Consider the following 19,714-nt stretch of genomic DNA (forward strand, 5'->3'; position numbering starts at 1 on the left):
TCTTTAATTTATTCTTGTCTTCTATCCAAAACATGTTAGCCTTCATTATTGAAGTTGGTAATTGTCAGTGCAGGGTGGTTCTTCGGAACAGCTGTGCTGTGTGGGAGGGTCACCTTCTTCCACTGTTTTCCGTGGCAGCACTGCCAGAGCACTTCCGGGGGGGGCGGTGGTGTTGGGAAGTTGTAAGTCTCGCTTCTCCTGCTGGTGTAACACTCCAAACAGGATTTCTCGACCAGCCCTCTGCAGGACCTATTCAGGCCCGAGTAGTCGTTTTCAGACTTGAATGTGCACAGGGTTGATATAAGTAGGTCTTTGCACCCACCCACCAGAATCTTAAAAGTTCCTACAGAGGCCTTCACTGGGCTCCATCATGCGTGCCATCCAGACGGTCCCAGCAACACCTACTCTCTCAAGGCTGTGTCCTGGCGGTTTCTAGTGTGTGGAAGGCCAGGGGAAAGCACATTCCAGGGACAGAGGAGGGGGTGAGGAGCCTCTGGTTGCCTGGGCCCAGCTCCAAGGTCAGCAGAGGTCACAGCCTCTTGTGGTCCTCCTTCCACAGGCAGACGGGTGGGATTTCAGTACAGGAAGTCATTCTGGTAGCTGTGTCCCTCACTGGTCAGAACACCCTTTTTCCACACCATTCAATCCCATACTCTCAGTCACAGATCTTTCATATCCTACCCACTTCCCTTAATTCAGACTTTTGTCATCTTTTACCTAGATCAGTGGTCTTCTGACTTTTTAAATCATTCACCTTATCAGTAGTAAGTATTTAAGTGGACAGATATTCCACAGTATATGTACAATTCTTTATATAAAATGTATTGCATGTCCTACTATCAATACAGCATGAAAAAATGCTGAACATCATTAGTCATTAATGAAATAGAGTGGAAGTCAAAACCATGAGCTACCACTTGCACTTATTAGGGTAGCTATGACTTTTTAAAAATCTTTTTATTTATAAAAGGAAAATAATGCGTTGGTGTGAGTATGGAGAAATTTGAACTCTCATGCATTGCTGGTTGGAATGTAAAATGAAGCAGCTACTTTGGAAACCAGTTTGGTGGTTCATCAAATGATTAAACATAGAGTTAACATGTGACCCAGCAATTTCACTCCCACTTAGATATCAAGAGAATGAAAACATACACCCACACAAAACTTTTACACAAATGTTCCTGGCAGCATTATTCATAACAGCCAAAGGTGGGAATGGCCATCCGCTGATAAATGGATGAATAAAATGGGATCTGCCCTACAATATGGATGGACCGTGAAAACATTATGTCAAGTGAAAGAAGCCATTTGCAAAAGACACACTGAGATTCCATTCGAAAAGAGTCTCTTTTAGGAAAGCTAAAAATGCCATAAAATTGACTTGAGGTGATATTTGCACAACCCTGCGAAGATGCTAAGAGCAGTGACTGATGCACTTTAAACGAGTAAACTGTGTGGTACTGAATTATGTCTCAACGCTGAGTTTTAAAATTCTACCCCCAGGATCGTCTTGCCTGGGATGCACACACCCACTCTGGAAAACTCTGGCAGCTATTCCTGTAACCACTTGCGTTCTCTCTGACTCTAATCTTTTTCTCTCCAATCCATCCTCCTCGGTTCTGGCTAAAATAAGTTTCGTATTCTGTCACTTACCCTTAACTGGCTCACTTTGCCAACAAGATGCAGCCCAAACTCTGTCATGGCCTTAGGTCATGACTTCACTTCTCCAAAATAAATTTTATATTCATTTCTCAGAGGTCTGTATCTAATGTATATTAAATATTCAATAAAACAATTAATTAAATCATATTGAAATTATGCTGAAGCTCACTAAACACTGTCAACTGCAGGGGTGGGGAATGTTGGGCCTGAGGGCAGTATAAGGCCCTGGAAATCATTTGGTCTGGCCCTGACAAGGCATTAGGGGTGAGTTAATTAAATGTTTAACCAAATATAGCAGGCTAATTTTTAAGTTGATAATTTTGTATGGCCCGTGAGTGATGCTATAACTATATAAATGCCGTTTGCAGAAAAAAGGTTCTCCACCCCTGGCTTAAGGCCTTTAAAACTGTTTTAAACATGAAATGATGAAACAAAATCTTTCTGCTGGTACTTTCGACAGTAGCCCCCTTAAAACTGACTCAAAGGCAGATGTTCTTTATTCTAAATTCCATACAGCTGGGGTTTGAGGGGCTGCAGTGCTTAGCACTTTGGCTGGTAAACTGCCTAGCACAGTGGTTCTCAACCTTGGCTGCACATTAGAATCACCTGGGAATCTTTTTAAAATCCTGATTTCTGGGCCTCACCCTCTGGAAATTCTGTTTCTTTGTTATGGGATGAGGCCACAACATTAGTAACAAAGAAACAGAATTTCCGGAGGATGAGGCCCAGAAATCAGGATTTTAAAAAGGTGATTCCCAGGTGATTCTAATGTGCAGCCAAGGTTGAGAACCACTGCAGACTCGTAGAAATGTCATTACCTCTGAGTCACCCGCCTGCTTTAAAACAGCCGAGGCAACAGTGTGAGCCCTCCTGCCTTTACCTTCCCTTTCTAAAAATGCTCCATTTATTCAGCCACTATTGACTGAGGGCCAATACACTGGTTACCATATTAGGTACACGGGCCTTATCAAAGTAGCTAAGGCAGGGGTCTTCACGCTCAGCTAATGAGGTATGTGTTCATGTAAGGCAGGTAATATCTGTAAGCCAAAGATGGTGCTGCATATTCTGTCCCTGCCCAGCAGTGTACTAGACACTGGAGGATTTGAGAAAAGTAACCTTTTTCTGTTTAAAGAGCTGTAATCACTGAAGGAGAGAAGATTCACACATAAGTCAGAGACTAGTGTGCAGTGCGCATGTGGTATGGGCATGAAGTGCTGTAGTGATGCAGGGGAGGAGGAGTGTGAGATCTGGGGGAGCACTGGTCTTGAGTGGGATTCAGAGAAAGGACCTTCGTACAGCCCACATGTGTGAGGACCGTGGGGGAAAGGGCACATTGGGACCCAGGGGGCTTACACAGTTTTGAAAGTTGGGGTTGGCATCGATACATTAAGAAATGGAATATTTCCAAGCTTGTTTGCAGCAGCCCTTGGGATTTAAGAAGGTTGCTCCGAGGCGAGTTTATGAGTAGGAGTTGGGAGAAGGGGTGGCTGCCCACTGTCCTCACCTCTGTGCCTTGAGCAAGGACTCTGGATCCCATTGCCTCGCAGAGGAAGAGGTTAGAAGGGGCGATGGCAAGTCCTTCACCTTAGAGTTCCTAGGGTTCTGTGTTCCACGATTGGGGGAGAGGGGAGATGGGTGGCAGGAAGCATGGCTTTTCCAGAACCCAGCACCATGCCTGCGCATAGTAGGTGTTCAGTGAGTGTTGTGGATGGATGACTCTTCTCCCCTGGCTCTTTCTGCCATCTCTCTCTAGTCCTCGCTGTTCCTCTTCCTCTTACACATGCATTTCTGTATCGTCATTACCTTTTATTTTCCACAGCTTTTCTTTCATCCTCTTCTCCATGAGGGGTAAGGTAATAAGTCTTAGGTTTTGTATAGAAGGATAAAGAGCTAATTTCTGAGCCTTCTAGTAGTGGCTGGACCCCTGGGCTGTGCACCAGAATCAGCTCTTGATTCACTTCGAGATCTTGAACATCCACTTGCCTGGCCCCATCCCCTCATGTATTAGAAATACTTTCGTCACAGAGATGAATTAGAGTTCAGTATTTTAAAACAAACAAAAAAAGAAATTTTCCTCAAAGTACTATATAAGTAAGAAAAAATTAAATCTTAGGTGATGTCATCTAAAACTTGCCTTTTAGATAAAATGTCATTGTATATGTTATCAAAGGTTTTATCAGTTACACCTACTGACATATAACAAGGTAATTTCTCTTGCATCTATTATTTAATGTCACTCCTTAAGTGATCACCTCCTAACTTCAAACAGTTCCCATGAGTGCATGCCACTTACTTTCTCTGTGCCCTCTCTTTAACTTGGTCAGATGTATTTCTTTGCCTTCCCTGAAGTCCCTTTTGTTAGTATTGTCTCTAAGAGCAGCATATTTGCTCCCCCACTTAATCATCAGGGCAGAGACAAAAGGGAGAGAAACATCAGGGCTCCTACTTTGTCTTTCTCCATCGTGTCTATTAAAATTTATTCTCCCGAGTCTGAGAATGCAGCACGCCTCCACGGCCGCTGCCTTTCTCCTCCATTTCCTCCATCAGTCTGTGTACCTCCTTTACCGCGGGTTAGAGCATTGGAATCATTGGCATCGTGTACTTACCTACACCCATAAGAGAGACGTGGTATTGTTATTTCACTGGTCAAAATGGACAGATTAAGAAATGCAGTTTTAAAATGCTTTTATTTTGAAATTATTTCCTTAATTCTTGCACATGAAGGCAGTAAAGTACAGTAGGAGTTAAGCATTGCAGATTGAATTTCAACATTCCTTCAACTAGTTTCTTCATAAAAAAACATAGCCCAAATGGCTAGCCCTTTATATTGCTATAGAAATAGGTTTATAAATCGTAGCTTAATAACGATGAATAAATCCTACTAAACTGTGGTTTGGGTAGGAAAATGACGAATATAATATGCTTTGCATAGTGTTGTTCTGGTATGTATTCCTCATTGAAATTCGCCGAAATTGGGATTTATGAAAGATGGAGAAACCTAGTTCTAAAGCTTTTGGAAGATGCAAACATCTAAAAGAATATTTCAAAGAGATCAACCAAAGAACTTGTATGCATATATGCATAACCCATGGACGTAGACAGTAGGGTGGTGAAGGCCTGGGGAGAGGATAGGGAAGGGGAGGCTAGGAGGAGGGATCAATGGGGGGAAAAGGGAGACATGTAATACTCTTAACAATAAAGGTTTTATTAAATAAAAGAATATTTACACGGAGGCAAAGTCCAAAACTACAGAGAATTTTGTAAATTCTTTTAACAAGTTACGTAAAATCTTATTTGAAAAGAAAGCTAGTATTTGGATTCTAATCATTTTATTAACCAAAAAAGGAAATAATTCATTTTGTTAAACGATAAATCACTATGCTTTACAAATCTAAACCCAATAGAAAAATCGGTCCAATATTTCAGCAGCCAGTCCACAGAAGAGGAAACGCTGGAAACGTGAAACCATGTGCTTCCTCCCCATGATCAGAGAAATGCAGATTCAGGCTATAATGGCTAATCATTTCATACTCAGGAAATCAGCAAAAATTGTGCAGGTGTGATATAAAATGTTGGCAAGAATGTAGAGCCGTGGGACTTTCAAACTTCCTGTGGAAATGGAAACTGTGGGGACACTTGGAACACAGGTTAGGGTCATCTTAAAGGTGTGCATATTCTGAAACCCAGAAATGCCACCTCCTGGTGATTATATAATAGGAAAACCCTTGCTTGTATTTATTAGGCAATATGTTTAATGCACTATCACTTATAATAGCCTCAAGAAACTGGAAAACAATCTAAATATCCTTCAGTGAAATTGTAGTTTGTCCTGCAGTGGAATACTACACGGTGGATAAAAGGAGGGAAGTAGAGCTTATATGTGAACAAATTTCAAAAACATGCCAATGAAAAAACAAGTTACATGCCAAAACCGGTTTGGCTCAGTGGATAGAGCGTCGGCCTGCGGACTGAAAGGTCCCAGGTTCGATTCCGGTCAGGGGCATGTACCTTGGTTGCGGGCATATCCCCAGGAGGAGATGTGCAGGAGGCAGCTGATCGATGTTTCTCTCTCATCGATGTTTCTAACTCTCTATCTCTCTCCCTTCCTCTCTGTAAAATAATCAATAAAATATATTTAAAAAAAAAAAAAAACAAGTTACAAAAGGAAACTTATTAAATATAAAAACCTAAAGAACAAATTCTCTATTTTTATGGTAGAGGAATAACATAGAAAAGGAATAAGGTGAGCAGATAAATACAGGAAGTTTCAGTTATTTTTATAATATTTTATTTGTTAAACTGGGTGTTAGATACATGAGTGTTCGTCATATGTCATTCAATATGCCTTTTTTTATACCTGAGACATTTTATTAAACAAAAAATAACTCATTTTTTTATTTTTCAAAATGGTCTAGTCACCAAATATCTTTTGCCAATAATTCTGTTAAATAATTTATATGTCACAGTAAATATACAAAGGAAAATTACTTGGAAATAAGATAGCTATTAATACATTCTTCTTAGTCATCTCTGGCTGCCAGAACAAAATACCACAGACTGGGTGGCTTAAATGACAGAATTTATTCTTCTTTGTCACAGTCCTGGGGACTGGAAGTCCCCGATCAAGGTGCCAACAGGGCTGTGGGGAGGAAGCTCCCTGTGGGTTGCAGTCGCCCCTTTGTTCTGTGTCCTCACATAGCCTTTCTTTGGTGCCTGGGCCCAGAGAGTGTGCTGTTGGTGGTGTCTCATTCTATTGCATCAGGGCCCTGCTCTTATGACCTCATTTAACCTTAATTAGTTCCTCAGAAGCCCCATCTGCAGATATAGCCACACTGGGCTTCAACTTATGAATTTTGGAGGAACACAAACATTCAGTCCATTACATAGTCTATAGTCTCCTTGGAGAAAGAGAGAGAAAGATGAATGAGAAATAGAAACATCAGTGATGAGAGAGAATCATTGATTGGCTGCCTCCTGCATGCCCTCCACTGGGGATTGAGCCTGAAACCCCATATGTGCCCTGACCAGGAATCAAACCGTGACCTCCTGGTTCATAGGTTGACACTCAACCACACCGGTGGAGCATTCTCTGCTTTTTAAAATGTTCCATTGTTCTCCTATTTGATGGCTTTTAACTTGGATTTTTTCCCCCTTGTTTGGCTTTTAGGACATGCATGATAACAAATCCTGAAGACATTATACGTGACTCTTATAACTTCTTAATACCTTTTTAAATTTACAGTGATGCCATATAATCTTAATTAGTGTCAATAATTATTCCTTTTTGGTATTCTTTTTAATTATTCCACTCATCTAGAATAAAATGTTTATATTTTGAAATTATGTTTACTCAGCTCCCTTTCATTTGCTCTCATCCATTTCTTACTGTACATGTGAAATATATACTCAACAAGAATTTGGATCATTACATGTGGAAGTGGAATAGTAAACAAAGCAGTCATGCAATTATAGGAATGCAAGAGAATTCCGATCTCTTAGTTTTATTTTTTTAAATGCTGCTAGAGGGTTTGATAGTGTCTCTTGTTAGGTAGCTTATTGCTAAGGTGATATAAATGGTCCCCCTAGAATGGAAAGTCTTTGACATCGGAACATGTACTACTTTAGAGAGAAAAAGCATAGATTGTTACCTTTTTTAGAATACTATCTGATAGCTTTCAGACAGTTATTTCGTGGTGGCTTTGCTTCTTTTGGAGAGGTTCCTCGGTCACTGTGGCAGGCGGAGAAACCAGCAGCATTGCTGAGTGGCCCTGCAGTGGAGAAACCACAACGTGTGGCACTCGGGACAGGCGCCTAACTGCTTGGCGGTGCCTTGCGTGTTGGAGTATCGCAAGAGGCAGTGTCTCAGCTCCGTGACAGTTACACCTGATAAAGGCTCTGAAAGCATTTTGTTTGTGACGGGGTCTGGGGAGGGAGGCTGGCCTCAGTTGTCCTTTTGCCAAAGGTACTTGGGAATCAGCCACTGGCTTGAGAGAGGTGGTAAGATGCGGCAGCCGAGGCTCACGGGACTGTTTCAGTGAATTAAAGTCATTCATCAGAAGGGATTTCTTTATTGATTTATTTTCGGACATTAAATGGCTTCCTATTTCCTGCAGGAGGAACAGCTGAAGTCGCACGAGAGCAAGCTGAAGCAGATTACCACCGAACTGGCCGAGCACCGCTCGTACCCCCCGGACAAGAAGGTGAAGGCCAAGGAGATAGATGAGTACAAGCTGAAAGATCACTACCTGGAGTTTGAGGTGTGTTGGACCCGAGTGTAATAAAAGCCTGTACCTGAGTTCTTTAATGATTCCTCCACAAGGCAATTGTTTTTTACAGTTACTGTAACTGGGACGTGTGCCTCGCCCTGCTCTAACTTGGGAGCTCAGGCCTGGTCTAGGTCTCAGTGGCTCCTGATGTTTATGATTCTATTTAAGCATCAAACAAACATCAAAGATAACTGTCAGTTTATGTGTCTGGTTGGAAGGGCCTGCTGTGAGGAGAGACCGCAGCAGTGGATGGGCATGCTGGGGTGGGCGGCTGCTTTCTATGTTTCTGTGTCTTTCAAGAGAGTTGAGTCAAAAGAAAGCACAATAGGGAAACAGATACAGGTGGCATGAAGTGTCAGCTTTCTCCTGCCGTCAGGCAACACCGATGCTCTTCCTCCCCCCTCGGTGCCCCTCAGGCAGAGACTGGCGACGTGGCACATCCCTGCACATCCATGTGCTAGAGCAAGTGGTTATTAAAAAGATTGGGAGGATCCACAAACTCTGGAGTGGTGGGACATTTAAAAGCAAGTTGAAGGCAGTATATTGCTATTCCTTAATCCCTTCGCCTTTTCTGCCTACCCCCTAGACTCGCTCCCATCTGGCAACCATCAGTCTGTTCTTCGTATCTATGAGTTTGTTTCTGTTTTATTTGCTTTTTCTTTTTCTTTTTTTTTTTTTTTTGCTTTTTAGAGTGTACATATACGTGTCATCATACAGTATTTGTCTTTCTCTGATTTATTTCACTTAGCATAATACCCTCTAGGTTCATCCATGTTGTCACAATGACAAGTTGTTATTTGTTTTTTTATGGCTGAGTAGTAATATTCCACTATATAAATGTACCACATCTTCTTTACCCACTTGTCTACTGATGGACACTTAGGTTACTTTCACATCTTGGCTGTTGTAAACAATGCGGCAGTGAACATAGGGAATGCATATGTCTTTTCAAATTAGTGTTTTCTGTTTCTTCAAATACCCAGGAAGGAATTGCTGGGTCATATGGTAGTTCTGTTTTTAATTTTTTGAGGAACCTCCATACTGTTTTCCATGTGGCTGCACTGATTTACAGTCCCACCAGCAGTACACAAGGGTTCCCTCTTCTCCACATCCTTGCCAACACTTGTTTATTGATTTCAAAGTCCCAGTCCTTAATCTGAGAGGATTTGGGCTCCTTCTGTCTTTCCACAACCCAACAGCGTCCATGTCTACCAGTCACATTTCTGCCCGCTCTCTCCAAACATACTTTTATGCCTTTGTTCGTTTACTTTCTTCTGACCCAAATGCCCTTCCCCTCTTCTCCATTTCAGAAAGCCTCTTTATCTTTCAGATGCAGCCCACATCCCTCCTGTGAAAAGCCTGCTGCCAGCTTGCAAGTGGGTTTATTACTCTGTCGTAGTCCCACCACAGCTGGCCTCTGTTCAAGTTATTTCACTGGCATCTGTAGTGGCTTCCGTACCTCCCCTGCCCAGGCCCGTGAGCCTTCCCAGAGCAGGGACCTCTTTGCTCTGTGCTTGCATGTTGAATTGAACAGGATGTCATGGAAGATTAAAAAGTCTTTTCCTGAGTTATAAAATGTTTGTGATAAAATGTGCCTTTGGGTTCACTGTGGACCCGTGTGCAAGTTTTCTTCATGGCCGGCAAGTCCTTGCTGTGGGAGATGAAGATACACTCTTTCAGTAAAGTTAAAAGTTTATTCGCACAAACTGTTGGAAGCCTTACCAACAAAACAATTGAACAAATATTTTCTAAAAAATAAACAAAACTCTAAGCAGCTCATCTTTCCCTGGGCTTGTTCATTCCTGGGAAAAGGAGTTCTCAAAAAGCAATCATCGTCTTCACACTTGTCCAATGGCTTTCAGCTCGGGGCCTCTTGGTTTCACACGTGCTAATTAAATTTCCCAACACCTCCATCCCTGGCTTCCCGCCCTCCTCACCTTGCCTGGTGCCCTTGACCGAAGGCTGAGAGCTGCCCCCAGGAGGTGGGGACGGCCACAGATCATGGAATGGTTGCCACTGTAGAAGCACTTCCTGCTTTGGAATCTGCTCTCTGAACAGGTAACCCAGCAGGAGCCAGCATTTCCATCTCCTAACATGAACTTACCAGCGGTTCTCAGCCTGTGGGTTGCGACCTCTTTGGCAGTTGAACGACCCTTTCACAGGGGTCGCCTAAGACCATCCTGCATATCAGATATTTACATTACAATTCATAACAGTAGCAACATTACAGTTATGAAGTAGCAACGAAAATAATTTTATGGTTGGGTCACAACATGAAGAACTGTATTTAAAGGGCCAGAAGGTTGAGAACCACTGACTTAGACGAAGCTTTGTGGGAACGAGTCTTGCTTTCATCAAAGAGTTGCATTCCAGCCGAAACCGGTTTGGCTCAGTGGATAGAGCGTCAGCCTGCGGACTGAGGGGTCCCAGGTTCGATTCCGGTCAAGGGCATGTACCTTGGTTGCGGGCACATCCCCAGTAGGGGGTGTGCAGGAGGCAGCTGATCGATGTTTCTCTCTCATCGATGTTTCTAACTCTCTCTCTCTCTCCCTTCCTATCTGTAAAAAATCAATAAAATATATTTTTTAAAAAGTTGCATTCCAAAGCCCTCAGCTCATTAAATCAGACTCCGTGCTAGTGTCAGGCCTGTTGGGTTGTCTGTCAGGCTGCCTAACCTGTGTACCAGGAAGGAGGAAGGGTACCTCACTTTATAGATGTTACCTGAAAAGGTTTTTGTAAAAGTAATTGCTTTTTAAAACTGCATCGTTAGTTTTCACTCATAAAATAGTAGCATATCTTGTGGGGGGCCCCTTTGCTGTGGTTTCAGCCACCAGATTCTGCCCTGTGTGTTTGCTGGTGGAGACCGTTTGCCTGGCATTAAGCACCCTGCTGTACCAGCCACATCCCTGAGCATCCGCTTTCTTCCTTTGGTCACTGCTGTAGCTTCTAGGGCAGTGGTTCTCAACCTTCCTAATGCCGCGACCCTTTAATACAGTTCCTCACTTTGTGGTGACCCCCAATTTCATTGTTACAAATTGAACATAATTAAAGCATAGTGATTAATCACAAAAACAATATGTGATTATATATGTGTTTTCCGATGGTCTTAAGCGACCCCTGTGAAAGGGTCGTTCGACCCGCAAAGGGGTCGCGACCCACAGGTTGAGAACCGCTGTTCTAGAGCATGGGGTAGTGCTCAGGACATATCTGTGGAATGAAGGAATGGAACTGAATTATTGTGCATGAAACATAACCTCGCCTGGAGTAGTTCTCTCAGAACTCGGAGTAGCTCCTCTGAAAACAAGGCTGACGGGCAGGCGAGGACCACAGTAGTGCCTGCAGTGCAGTGGGAGCCTCGTGGGCAGTGACAGCGGGGAGCTGTAACCTGTCTGTGGCCTTGTCACCAAGGAAGGATCCCAGGCAGGAACGAGCTCTCACCCATTCCTGCCGGCAGGGCCACCCTGTGGTTCAGAGTCATTCTTACAGTTTTCACGTCTTCCTAAGGAAAAGTGCTCTTCTTTTGTTAGAACATTAAGCTGTTAGTAATAACACTGGGAGTTGCACCTGACTTTTTGCATTTCACTTGTTTATTTCCCAAACAGTTCTTGGTGGTGGCCAAAGTCACAGCTCTTTCTATGCCTTAGGAATTCTAAAAAAAAAAAAAAATACCCTGACTGCTAGTAAAAAATTAGAAATTATGGTAAATAGGTAGGTTTAGGCTATATTTTTAAGTCTACAAAACGTCTTTAGAGAGCCAGGAGGCTTCCATCTATCTTAGCCTGAGCCTGTTGGAAAGAGATTCGAAAAGCAGCAATGGGCTACAATTGTCTAAATCAGTGGTTCTCAACCTTGGCTGCACATTAGAATCACCTGGGAATCTTTTTAAAATCCTGATTTCTGGGCCTCATCCTCCCGAAATTCTGTTTCTTTGTTATGGGGTGGGGCCACAACATTAGTAACAAAGCAACAGAATTTCCGGAGGGTGAGGCCCAGAAATCAGGATTTTAAAAAGATTCCCAGTTGATTCTAATGTGCAGCCAAGGTTGAGAACCACTAGTCTAAATGCATGCGCCTCTCCTTGTTACTGAAGGAGGTTGTTTTGTTTTTGACTGAATTGATTCCTTCAAGTTATGGCTGTTACTTTTTTTAGAAGAGTTCACTTGGAACCTAATCTCACTTTTGAAAGAGTTGTTAGGCATCACAAGTCTACATTACACACACCATCATTTCCCAATTTCCAAAAAAAAATCCAAAATCATTTCATTTCATTATATTAATGTATTTCTACTTTATCCCGCTCCAGTTTCACTTGAAAATGTTTGAATTGCTCTCCATGCTTCCGGTGCATTTTCAAATGTACCCAGATGTGGGCTGGGTGGATAGTGTATAAGGGCTGTAAAATCTCTAGGGAACGCCTGGGCCCTTAGAGAAGCAGCCCCATTAAAGAAATTCCCGTGATAGCACTGACGTTGGTCCAGGGATTCGGCTAGATGTTTCTTCAGCTTTAGAAACAACAGCTATTAGAAAGTGAAGATGGTGTTTACTCCAGGATGTTTTTGATGTAACATTTAAGGTGTTCTCAGTGGCTTTGTTATCGATGGGAGTAGAGTTCACTTCCCTGATGGCTCAGATGCAGAACAAAGTCCCCTTGGCCTAAAGGGTTAGAATTCACCCGTGTCCGCTCCCGAATTGCGACCTGGAGTGGTATATGCTTCTTATGGCTTAAGACAGGACCCACACCAACCACATGGCTAGGAAACTCAATTTTAGGAACAACAAATGTCCACTGTACCAAAACATAGAAATGTCTTAGGGCTGAATATTTTAAATCTGAAAATCTGGGACATTCTTGAGGCATGAGGCATCTTTTCTGAATTTCTAATTTTTGGTGGCGTGTAAAATGGCATGATTCCTTCTGAAGCTGACATACTTGAGAATCAGAGCACATTCTGTGCAGCATCATTAGGGAAACTCAAAACAGCTCATCTCTGGAAGTGCACAGAATATACATTGCTAGTTGTAAAGCCTCAGTTTTATTGTTGGGTTGTTTGTTGCTGGGTGGGTGGGTGGTCTGATGTATTTCTTTTTTAACAAATGCTCTGGTTGTGGTCTTAGCCCTCTTTCCCCAGATTGCTCATTTTTTATTTGTCCACATCAAATGAGTGATTTTCACACCATGGACCACTTTTCCTCTCACAGGAGCCCTCCAAGGCTTATCTCAATACAAAGCCAACTGTCACAAGGCAAATCCGCCTCTGAAACAAAATGATCTCGCTATTAATTTATAAGTGGCTTTGATCATAAAAGCACAGGGATAGCAGTTATTACCCTTTTTCTCCCTGGTGAAAGCAAGGGAGAAATTCCATTAACTTACTTAAAGAAGATTAGAAGCAAGTCTCGGTCTTAGCAACTGAATCTAGCCAGGAACCCAGTGCCATCCCCTTTATAGAAAACATTACAAAGTTATTAAATGTCTGGATCTGAGAAGCTAAGATATTGCAGGTTAATAGAATTCTTGGGGATATTTAAGAATTTTTTTAGTAGGATGCTGAGTAGTATAATTATGAGTCAAAAGCTAGAGACCTAAGACACTGGGAGGGGGGTGAGGGCATGTGCCGAGGGGTAGGGGAGGCTGGGGGAAGGTCAATTGGGAAAAAAAAAGGAGACATATGTACTACTATTTGTAATACTTTATACAATAAAAAAAATAAAAATTTTTAAAAAACTAGAGACCTAAGATCAGCAGTTGTCCAAGCTCAAATCCAGTTAGTAATAGAGACATAATTCTTGCATTGCTATTTGGAATTGCATTTGGTAAGGTGTGATGAAAGAGTACTGAGAAGCTCTGAATTTTAATCTGTAAATAATGGCATGTGCTTTTGAAAGGAAGAGAAGCTTAGCAATAGGACTCTTTGAATCGGATTTTTAATAAATGATTGAAAAGAACTAGGGCCATACCCCAGAAGACGGAATAAACAGCCAGTCATGTGACTTGAAATGACTCCCTGTCCCTAAGTCTCTCCTTATGCCTGCAATGTCTGCTGTGAGGAGGGTCACCACTTCGAGTTAAGGTATTGTCTGCAGGCAAAGGGCAAATACTTGAGTAATAAATTAGTAAAATCGGGAAATGACTCACCTGGGAGTTAGGAGGACTTTTTTGTCTTATCCTTGATGTGTTTTATTACATGGTTATCCTTGCTGGGCCTCAATTTTGGGGGTCTCAAATTGAGATGGGATTGGGTGAAGTTACCTAGAAGGTCCCTTCCAGCAATATATGTATTTTTTGAGGAGAGTGACATGTTAACACCAATTAGAGTATTAAAGTAACTCACCCTCTCACTAAGGGTGTTAAACACAAGACAAGAATATTTCAGTTTGGGAGATGTCAGGGGATCTAGGCCAACACTACCCAATAGAGATACAATGCAAACCACATGTATAATTTTAAATTTTCTAGTACCTGCAGCTACATTTAAAAACTTAAAGAAAACTGGTGGAACTAACTGTAATAAGACATTGAAATTTAATACAGTATATCCAAAATAATACCATTTCAACATGTAATCAGTATAAGATATTAAGATATTTCACACTCATTTTTTCCTACATTGCCCAAATTTAGCCAACACTTTGCACTCCTGGCATGTCTCGGTGCAGACTGGCCACCTTCCCCATGCTCCGCAGCTGAATGGAGCTAGGGGCTGCTGTAGTGGCCGGCCTGTGTGCAGACCACGCGGTCTGCTTAAAAGCCAGTGAGGGATGAAGAGGCCTGATAGCAGCCTGGGTACAGGTTCTGTGCTTACTTTAATAGATAGGAGCTGAGCGGATATGAATGCAGCTGTTGTGCACCTACAAGGCTTTGCAGTGGTTTGTGGATGGTGTCCCCTCCGATTTAGCAGCACCTATGCTGTGCCAGTTGTTTAATATTTTGATGATTACTTCTGGGTGGAAATACAGTAAAGAGGAGTCGCACCTGGTGTGAGTGACATGCTCACCTGCGGCCTCGTAGTACATTTCCCTCACCAAGGGAGTTCCCATGTAAACAACGAGTAGCCGCCTTCCCATGACCCGCCCCATCGGTTAGTTTACTGCCGAATGCTGTCCTGGGCTAACTCTGGAATCAGAACAATGCAAGGGGCAGCCTTTTTGGTGTGTTGGTTTTTTTTGTTTTTTTTACAAGAGTACTTGTCTCTCTCTAAACTACATTAGGTTTCTTCTTACTATTTTCTCAAAGAATCTGTATGCTTTTGATCTAAGAGTTTTAAAAACTTTGTTTGCTTAAGTATCTGATCTGAGATGAAGGCTTTTGGTGGGGAGCAGACTGTTGAGGTTCTTTAGGGCTTTCTAGTTCAGAATTACTCAGTAGACTCACAATTAAAACTTAAAATGTTTTCAGAAATATTATCTCTGAAAATATTAGACCAAAAAAACATCATATGCAAGCCAAGTGATATTTGCTGTAAGAACGCCCAGTGCAGCATTCATTGGAAGACTAGAAATTGGTTCCCCTGTGTCATATAGACTTGCTGCAGGAGCAGTCGACAGTTTGTTTACTTATGTTCCTCCTTGAGACATGCATTTGGGAGCAAGATATATGGAAGGAGACACAATACTGATCACACACACTAGGAATTGTGCAGGGCGGTTTCATAGTAGCTTGCATCCCGAACTTGCTCTGGCCTTTGACAACATTGTAAATAAAACAGGTAAACCAGGGCTATTTCCTTTCAGTGCCCTACCCCCACCTTGTGGTTCAGCATTCCCTCCAGGAACCAGTAGTGTGTCCTCTTCCATATGTATTACTTCCAAGTTTTCGCATGTGGCACCTGAGGCCTGGAGGGAGGGAGGTCTGGTTGCTCAGTGTCGGACTCCGTGGGTTGGAAGATCCTTTACCTCACAGGATAAAATTGGACATAGAACTGGTACGATGCTAGCTTATGGGACTTCCTATGGGAAGGAGCATTCGAATTGGGAATGCAGAAGGTGTAAAAGCGCTTTAAGCTCAAAAGCAATTAATAATCTTGGGGATGAAATGCCATGGGAGAAGGCAGCTTAGAGCAAAGGTCCTTCAAAGCGTCCTGAAATCCTACTTGACAAATGCCCTCGAAAAACTGCCTGTGTCCCTCATGCCTGCCATTGACCTTTCTGGAGCTGTGAGTCTGACAGACAGGCTGCCGTGAAGAAGTTCGGGGACGTGCCTCTGAGGGATGTGTGTAGGACTTTCGGATTCCAGTGCAATCAGAAGCATAAACAAAGTATAAACTGAAATATTAGGAGCATGGCCTGTATAAAAATGTTGTCAAAATGCACTAAAATGTTGCTTTAGATGTGAGTTCCCTAAGGAAAAGTTCAGTGAGAGACAACTTTTATCCCATAAGAGCTCAAGTTAGCCTTTTGTCAGATAAGTAGTGTTTCTCTACTCAAATTCCTCTCTGGGTATATAGAAACTTAACTTCATATCCCTGTGTTTCAAAGGACTTTTTCCCCTCCATTTTACTGAATAGCAAAATTTTTAAATGCCATTAATCCACTCAGGGTGTTTTTTTAAAGTTAGTTTTATACTAGACCAGTGATGGCGAACCTTTTGAGCTTGGCGTGTCAGCATTTTGAAAAACCCTAACTTAACTCTGGTGCCGTGTCACATATAGAAATTTTTTGATATTTGCAACCATAGTAAAACAAAGACTTATATTTTTTATATTTATTTTACATATTTAAATGCCATTTAACAAAGAAAAATCAACCAAAACAATGAGTTCGCCTGTCACCTCTGACACGCATGTCATAGGTTCACCATCACTGTACTAGACTGTTGTCAAAACCCTCCCACAAGGCCACACTGGGTGGGGCCCGTAGGAGCTGGTGTGACCGGAGCCCCCAGTTGGTGGGTCTGAACTGGACAATTCATTTCTTGAAGTTTCCACCCAGAAAACAAAATGTGTATCTTTTCTAAGTGAGCTTTGTGGACTTTTAAACTCAGAATTTGGGTTTCCTTTTTTAAAAGAAAAATATCTGGGTACTGAAACAGACTGGCTTTATAGAAAGGATTTTGAGAACTAGAGTAACAAAGAAAAGAATGAGAGGTAGCAGTGTTTAAAAATTACTTCTTAAATCAGGAAGACTGTCCTTAACAGCCCAAGTGCTGTTCTCGGGTGGATCCTGAGGAGGGTAGTAGCAGGACCAGGGATCGGGGAGAGCCATCCATGGCCTGTGAGCTCTGCTTTCTCTCTCAGGCAGTGGATTGGCCTGAGTTATCCTCTGGCAAACATCGGGTGCCATAGGGGCAGGGGCTGGGGCTACAGAATGGACACACTGACACTCTCAAAACATGTCCTACAAGCCCAGTCCTTTTTGTCTGATCACGGCTTTTTGACCTCTTCTGCTTGTATTAATATAAGAAGTGAGTTTTTTATTTTAAAGTTTTTTTTTTAATTGAAGTCACAAAATGTATTTAGAGAGCAATAGAGCCAAAAGGTAGAGTGAAACAAAGGCATTGAATCCACACTTCCTAAGGTTTTCCTGAAAGCCACAAATACAGACCAGGTGAACCAAAAATGTGTATTTGCTGTATACACACAGGCAGTGGGTTACCTCTGCATGCTGAAGACTGATAGGGAAGTAGGAGGGGAAAATAGGGAAAAAACTTTACATTTTTAGATAAGAAACTGTTTTGAATCTAATTACTTTCATAAGTTAGCAGGTAGTGGTGGGTGAGCCAACTGATCAAGGAGAAATTCTATGCAAATCAATTCTGCCATCATCCCCAAGAGAATGCAAACACAGTCTTTATTGAAATAAGCAGTTACTTCAAAAGCTCCTCCTTGTTTTGTTTGCTTGTTTTTATTTTTTGTTTTCCAGCACAGAGATCTAGGAGCAAAAGATGTTTGCTATGTACATGACATTATTCGTTTCTTCCCATTTCATTCTAAAATGGCCTTTCCCCTGCCCTGGTGAGGAAGGAAAATGTCAGGAGGAAATGTATTCAGGGTGGGACTGTGGAGCTGTGAGGTCTGAATGCAGATGACAGCACTGTGTTACAAGTGGCAGCGCAGCTTTATTTTCATTCAGGTGGTTACTCGTATTCATAGCAGAGGGCAAAAGGAGAAAGCGTTCCATCAAATCAAATAGAAAATAGTATGCAGGGCTCAAGAGAAAAGAAACTGCTCAGTCAGGTGCATGTACATGTATGTGTGGATGTGATTAAATTTCTTCACAAATAACATCGATAGGTGTGATTTTTTTTTTTTTAAGCAGACAATTAACCTTTAACTTATGCAGCAGCTTGCTTGGCCTTGGACATGGTATTTTTTATTCCTCCCAAGTTAGCTTCGCTACTAGTGACCAGGGATATATTTTTCTATGCGTCTGAGAAGTATTTTTACAAGTAATTGAAGGCCAACTTAATAAAGTAATATAGCAAAAAATGTAAGGAGGTTACAGAGGGGAGAAAGACTTTATTTTAGTAGATAAAGAAGCCATTAAACACTGGAATTGTCTTTGGCTCTTGGTCACAGAAGGCTTCATGAAAACAGCAAATCTTAAGAAGGAAATTAAGGCAGAGAGTTTTGCTGAGAGGACAAAACCACAAAAACAATATTCAGATGCTTATCTGCAGAGCATAGCTGCTGGACTGGGATTTGGTAAAATCCCACCTCAAGCTTTTTTTTCTGATAGTGGAATTGGATCAGGCAGCCATCCTGTTAGAAATCTATTCACACTGTTGGAGAATTTCTGAGGAAGGAGCTGAGCACACAGCACTGACATTTCTAAGAATTGATCTGAAAACGAATCGGCAAGAGACTAAAACAAAATCTTTAATAACCTAACCAAAGGCAGCAAATTGTCCCTGCGGCACATCTTATTCTCAAACCCTCTGTGCCCTTCTTAATGAAAGACACACACTTGAAAGGGCTCCATAATGAAGACTAACGATTTAGGAAAATGAGTTGATGCTGCACTTATTATTAGTGCAGTGCCCGAACCACGCCACCTGGCCCCAAAGCTAGTCCTTCACTGCCACATGCACCTCACAGACTCACTTCTTACATCCATCACATTTTCCATCTTATCCGGAGCTGTGCTAATTCTCGCATCGTGTGATTACTTTGTGGCATGAAACTACATTCATTGAAACATTTAGGTGTTTTCATTTCTTCTTACCTTTCTACCTTCTGGTTATGAATAATATTGTCAGAAAAGAGTACAAAACTTCCATGTTATTGTTTACTTGTTAGTGTCCGCAGCAGGGTCTTTTCTGTGTTAATACTGATGAAGCTGCTACTCTCCAACCCAGGGAGCCTAGAACCTTAGGTTAGTATTGAAGTATTGACCATCCTCCTGGTACATTGCATGTAAATCACATGTAAGAATCATCAGGCCAAGGAAATCAGATATAAATAACCATTGACAGATTTTTATCTCTTTAATGAATGCTTTGTTATAGGGTTAAATTTAGAGGCTGCTCTTCATGTATGAATGACATCTAGTTACTGTCCAAATGAAGATCCAACGTAGCCATATACAGTGGCCCAGTTTCTCTTTGTTTTTAAGCTGAACATGAAAAATAATATTTGGTCTCATTTACTGCTACATAAGAGATACTCAGAACACATACATCTGTTTTGTTAACCTCAAAAGTATGGTATAAACTACTTTTCTTTCTGTGTGGAGAGAGAGCCTGGTCTTAAGCACAGCAGCCTGCCCCTCACTCAGTGCAGTTGTGCTGGGTTTGCCGTGCACGGCATCTCGACAGTCCCGGTCAGGTGGTTGTGGACGTGGACGTGGAC

At 42.0% G+C, this 19,714-nt stretch overlaps 1 protein-coding gene across 8 annotated transcripts in view; it reads left to right on the forward strand.

Moving 5' to 3' along the window:
• The window catches only part of PSD3 (pleckstrin and Sec7 domain containing 3), a 429,912-nt gene that overhangs the window by 400,502 nt on the left and 9,696 nt on the right, over positions 1–19,714 (forward strand). For all 8 annotated transcript variants that reach the window (XM_070408519.1, XM_070408520.1, XM_070408522.1 and 5 more), the window contains one exon: positions 7,776–7,919. In XM_070408519.1, coding sequence (XP_070264620.1) covers positions 7,776–7,919 — 144 coding nt within the window. The remainder of the gene's footprint in view (positions 1–7,775; positions 7,920–19,714) is intronic.

Source organism: Myotis yumanensis, unplaced genomic scaffold (genome assembly GCF_028538775.1).
Source record: "Myotis yumanensis isolate MYYU_CA2020_CCGP unplaced genomic scaffold, mMyoYum1.0.hap1 SCAF_3, whole genome shotgun sequence".
Taxonomy (NCBI): domain Eukaryota; kingdom Metazoa; phylum Chordata; class Mammalia; order Chiroptera; family Vespertilionidae; genus Myotis; species Myotis yumanensis.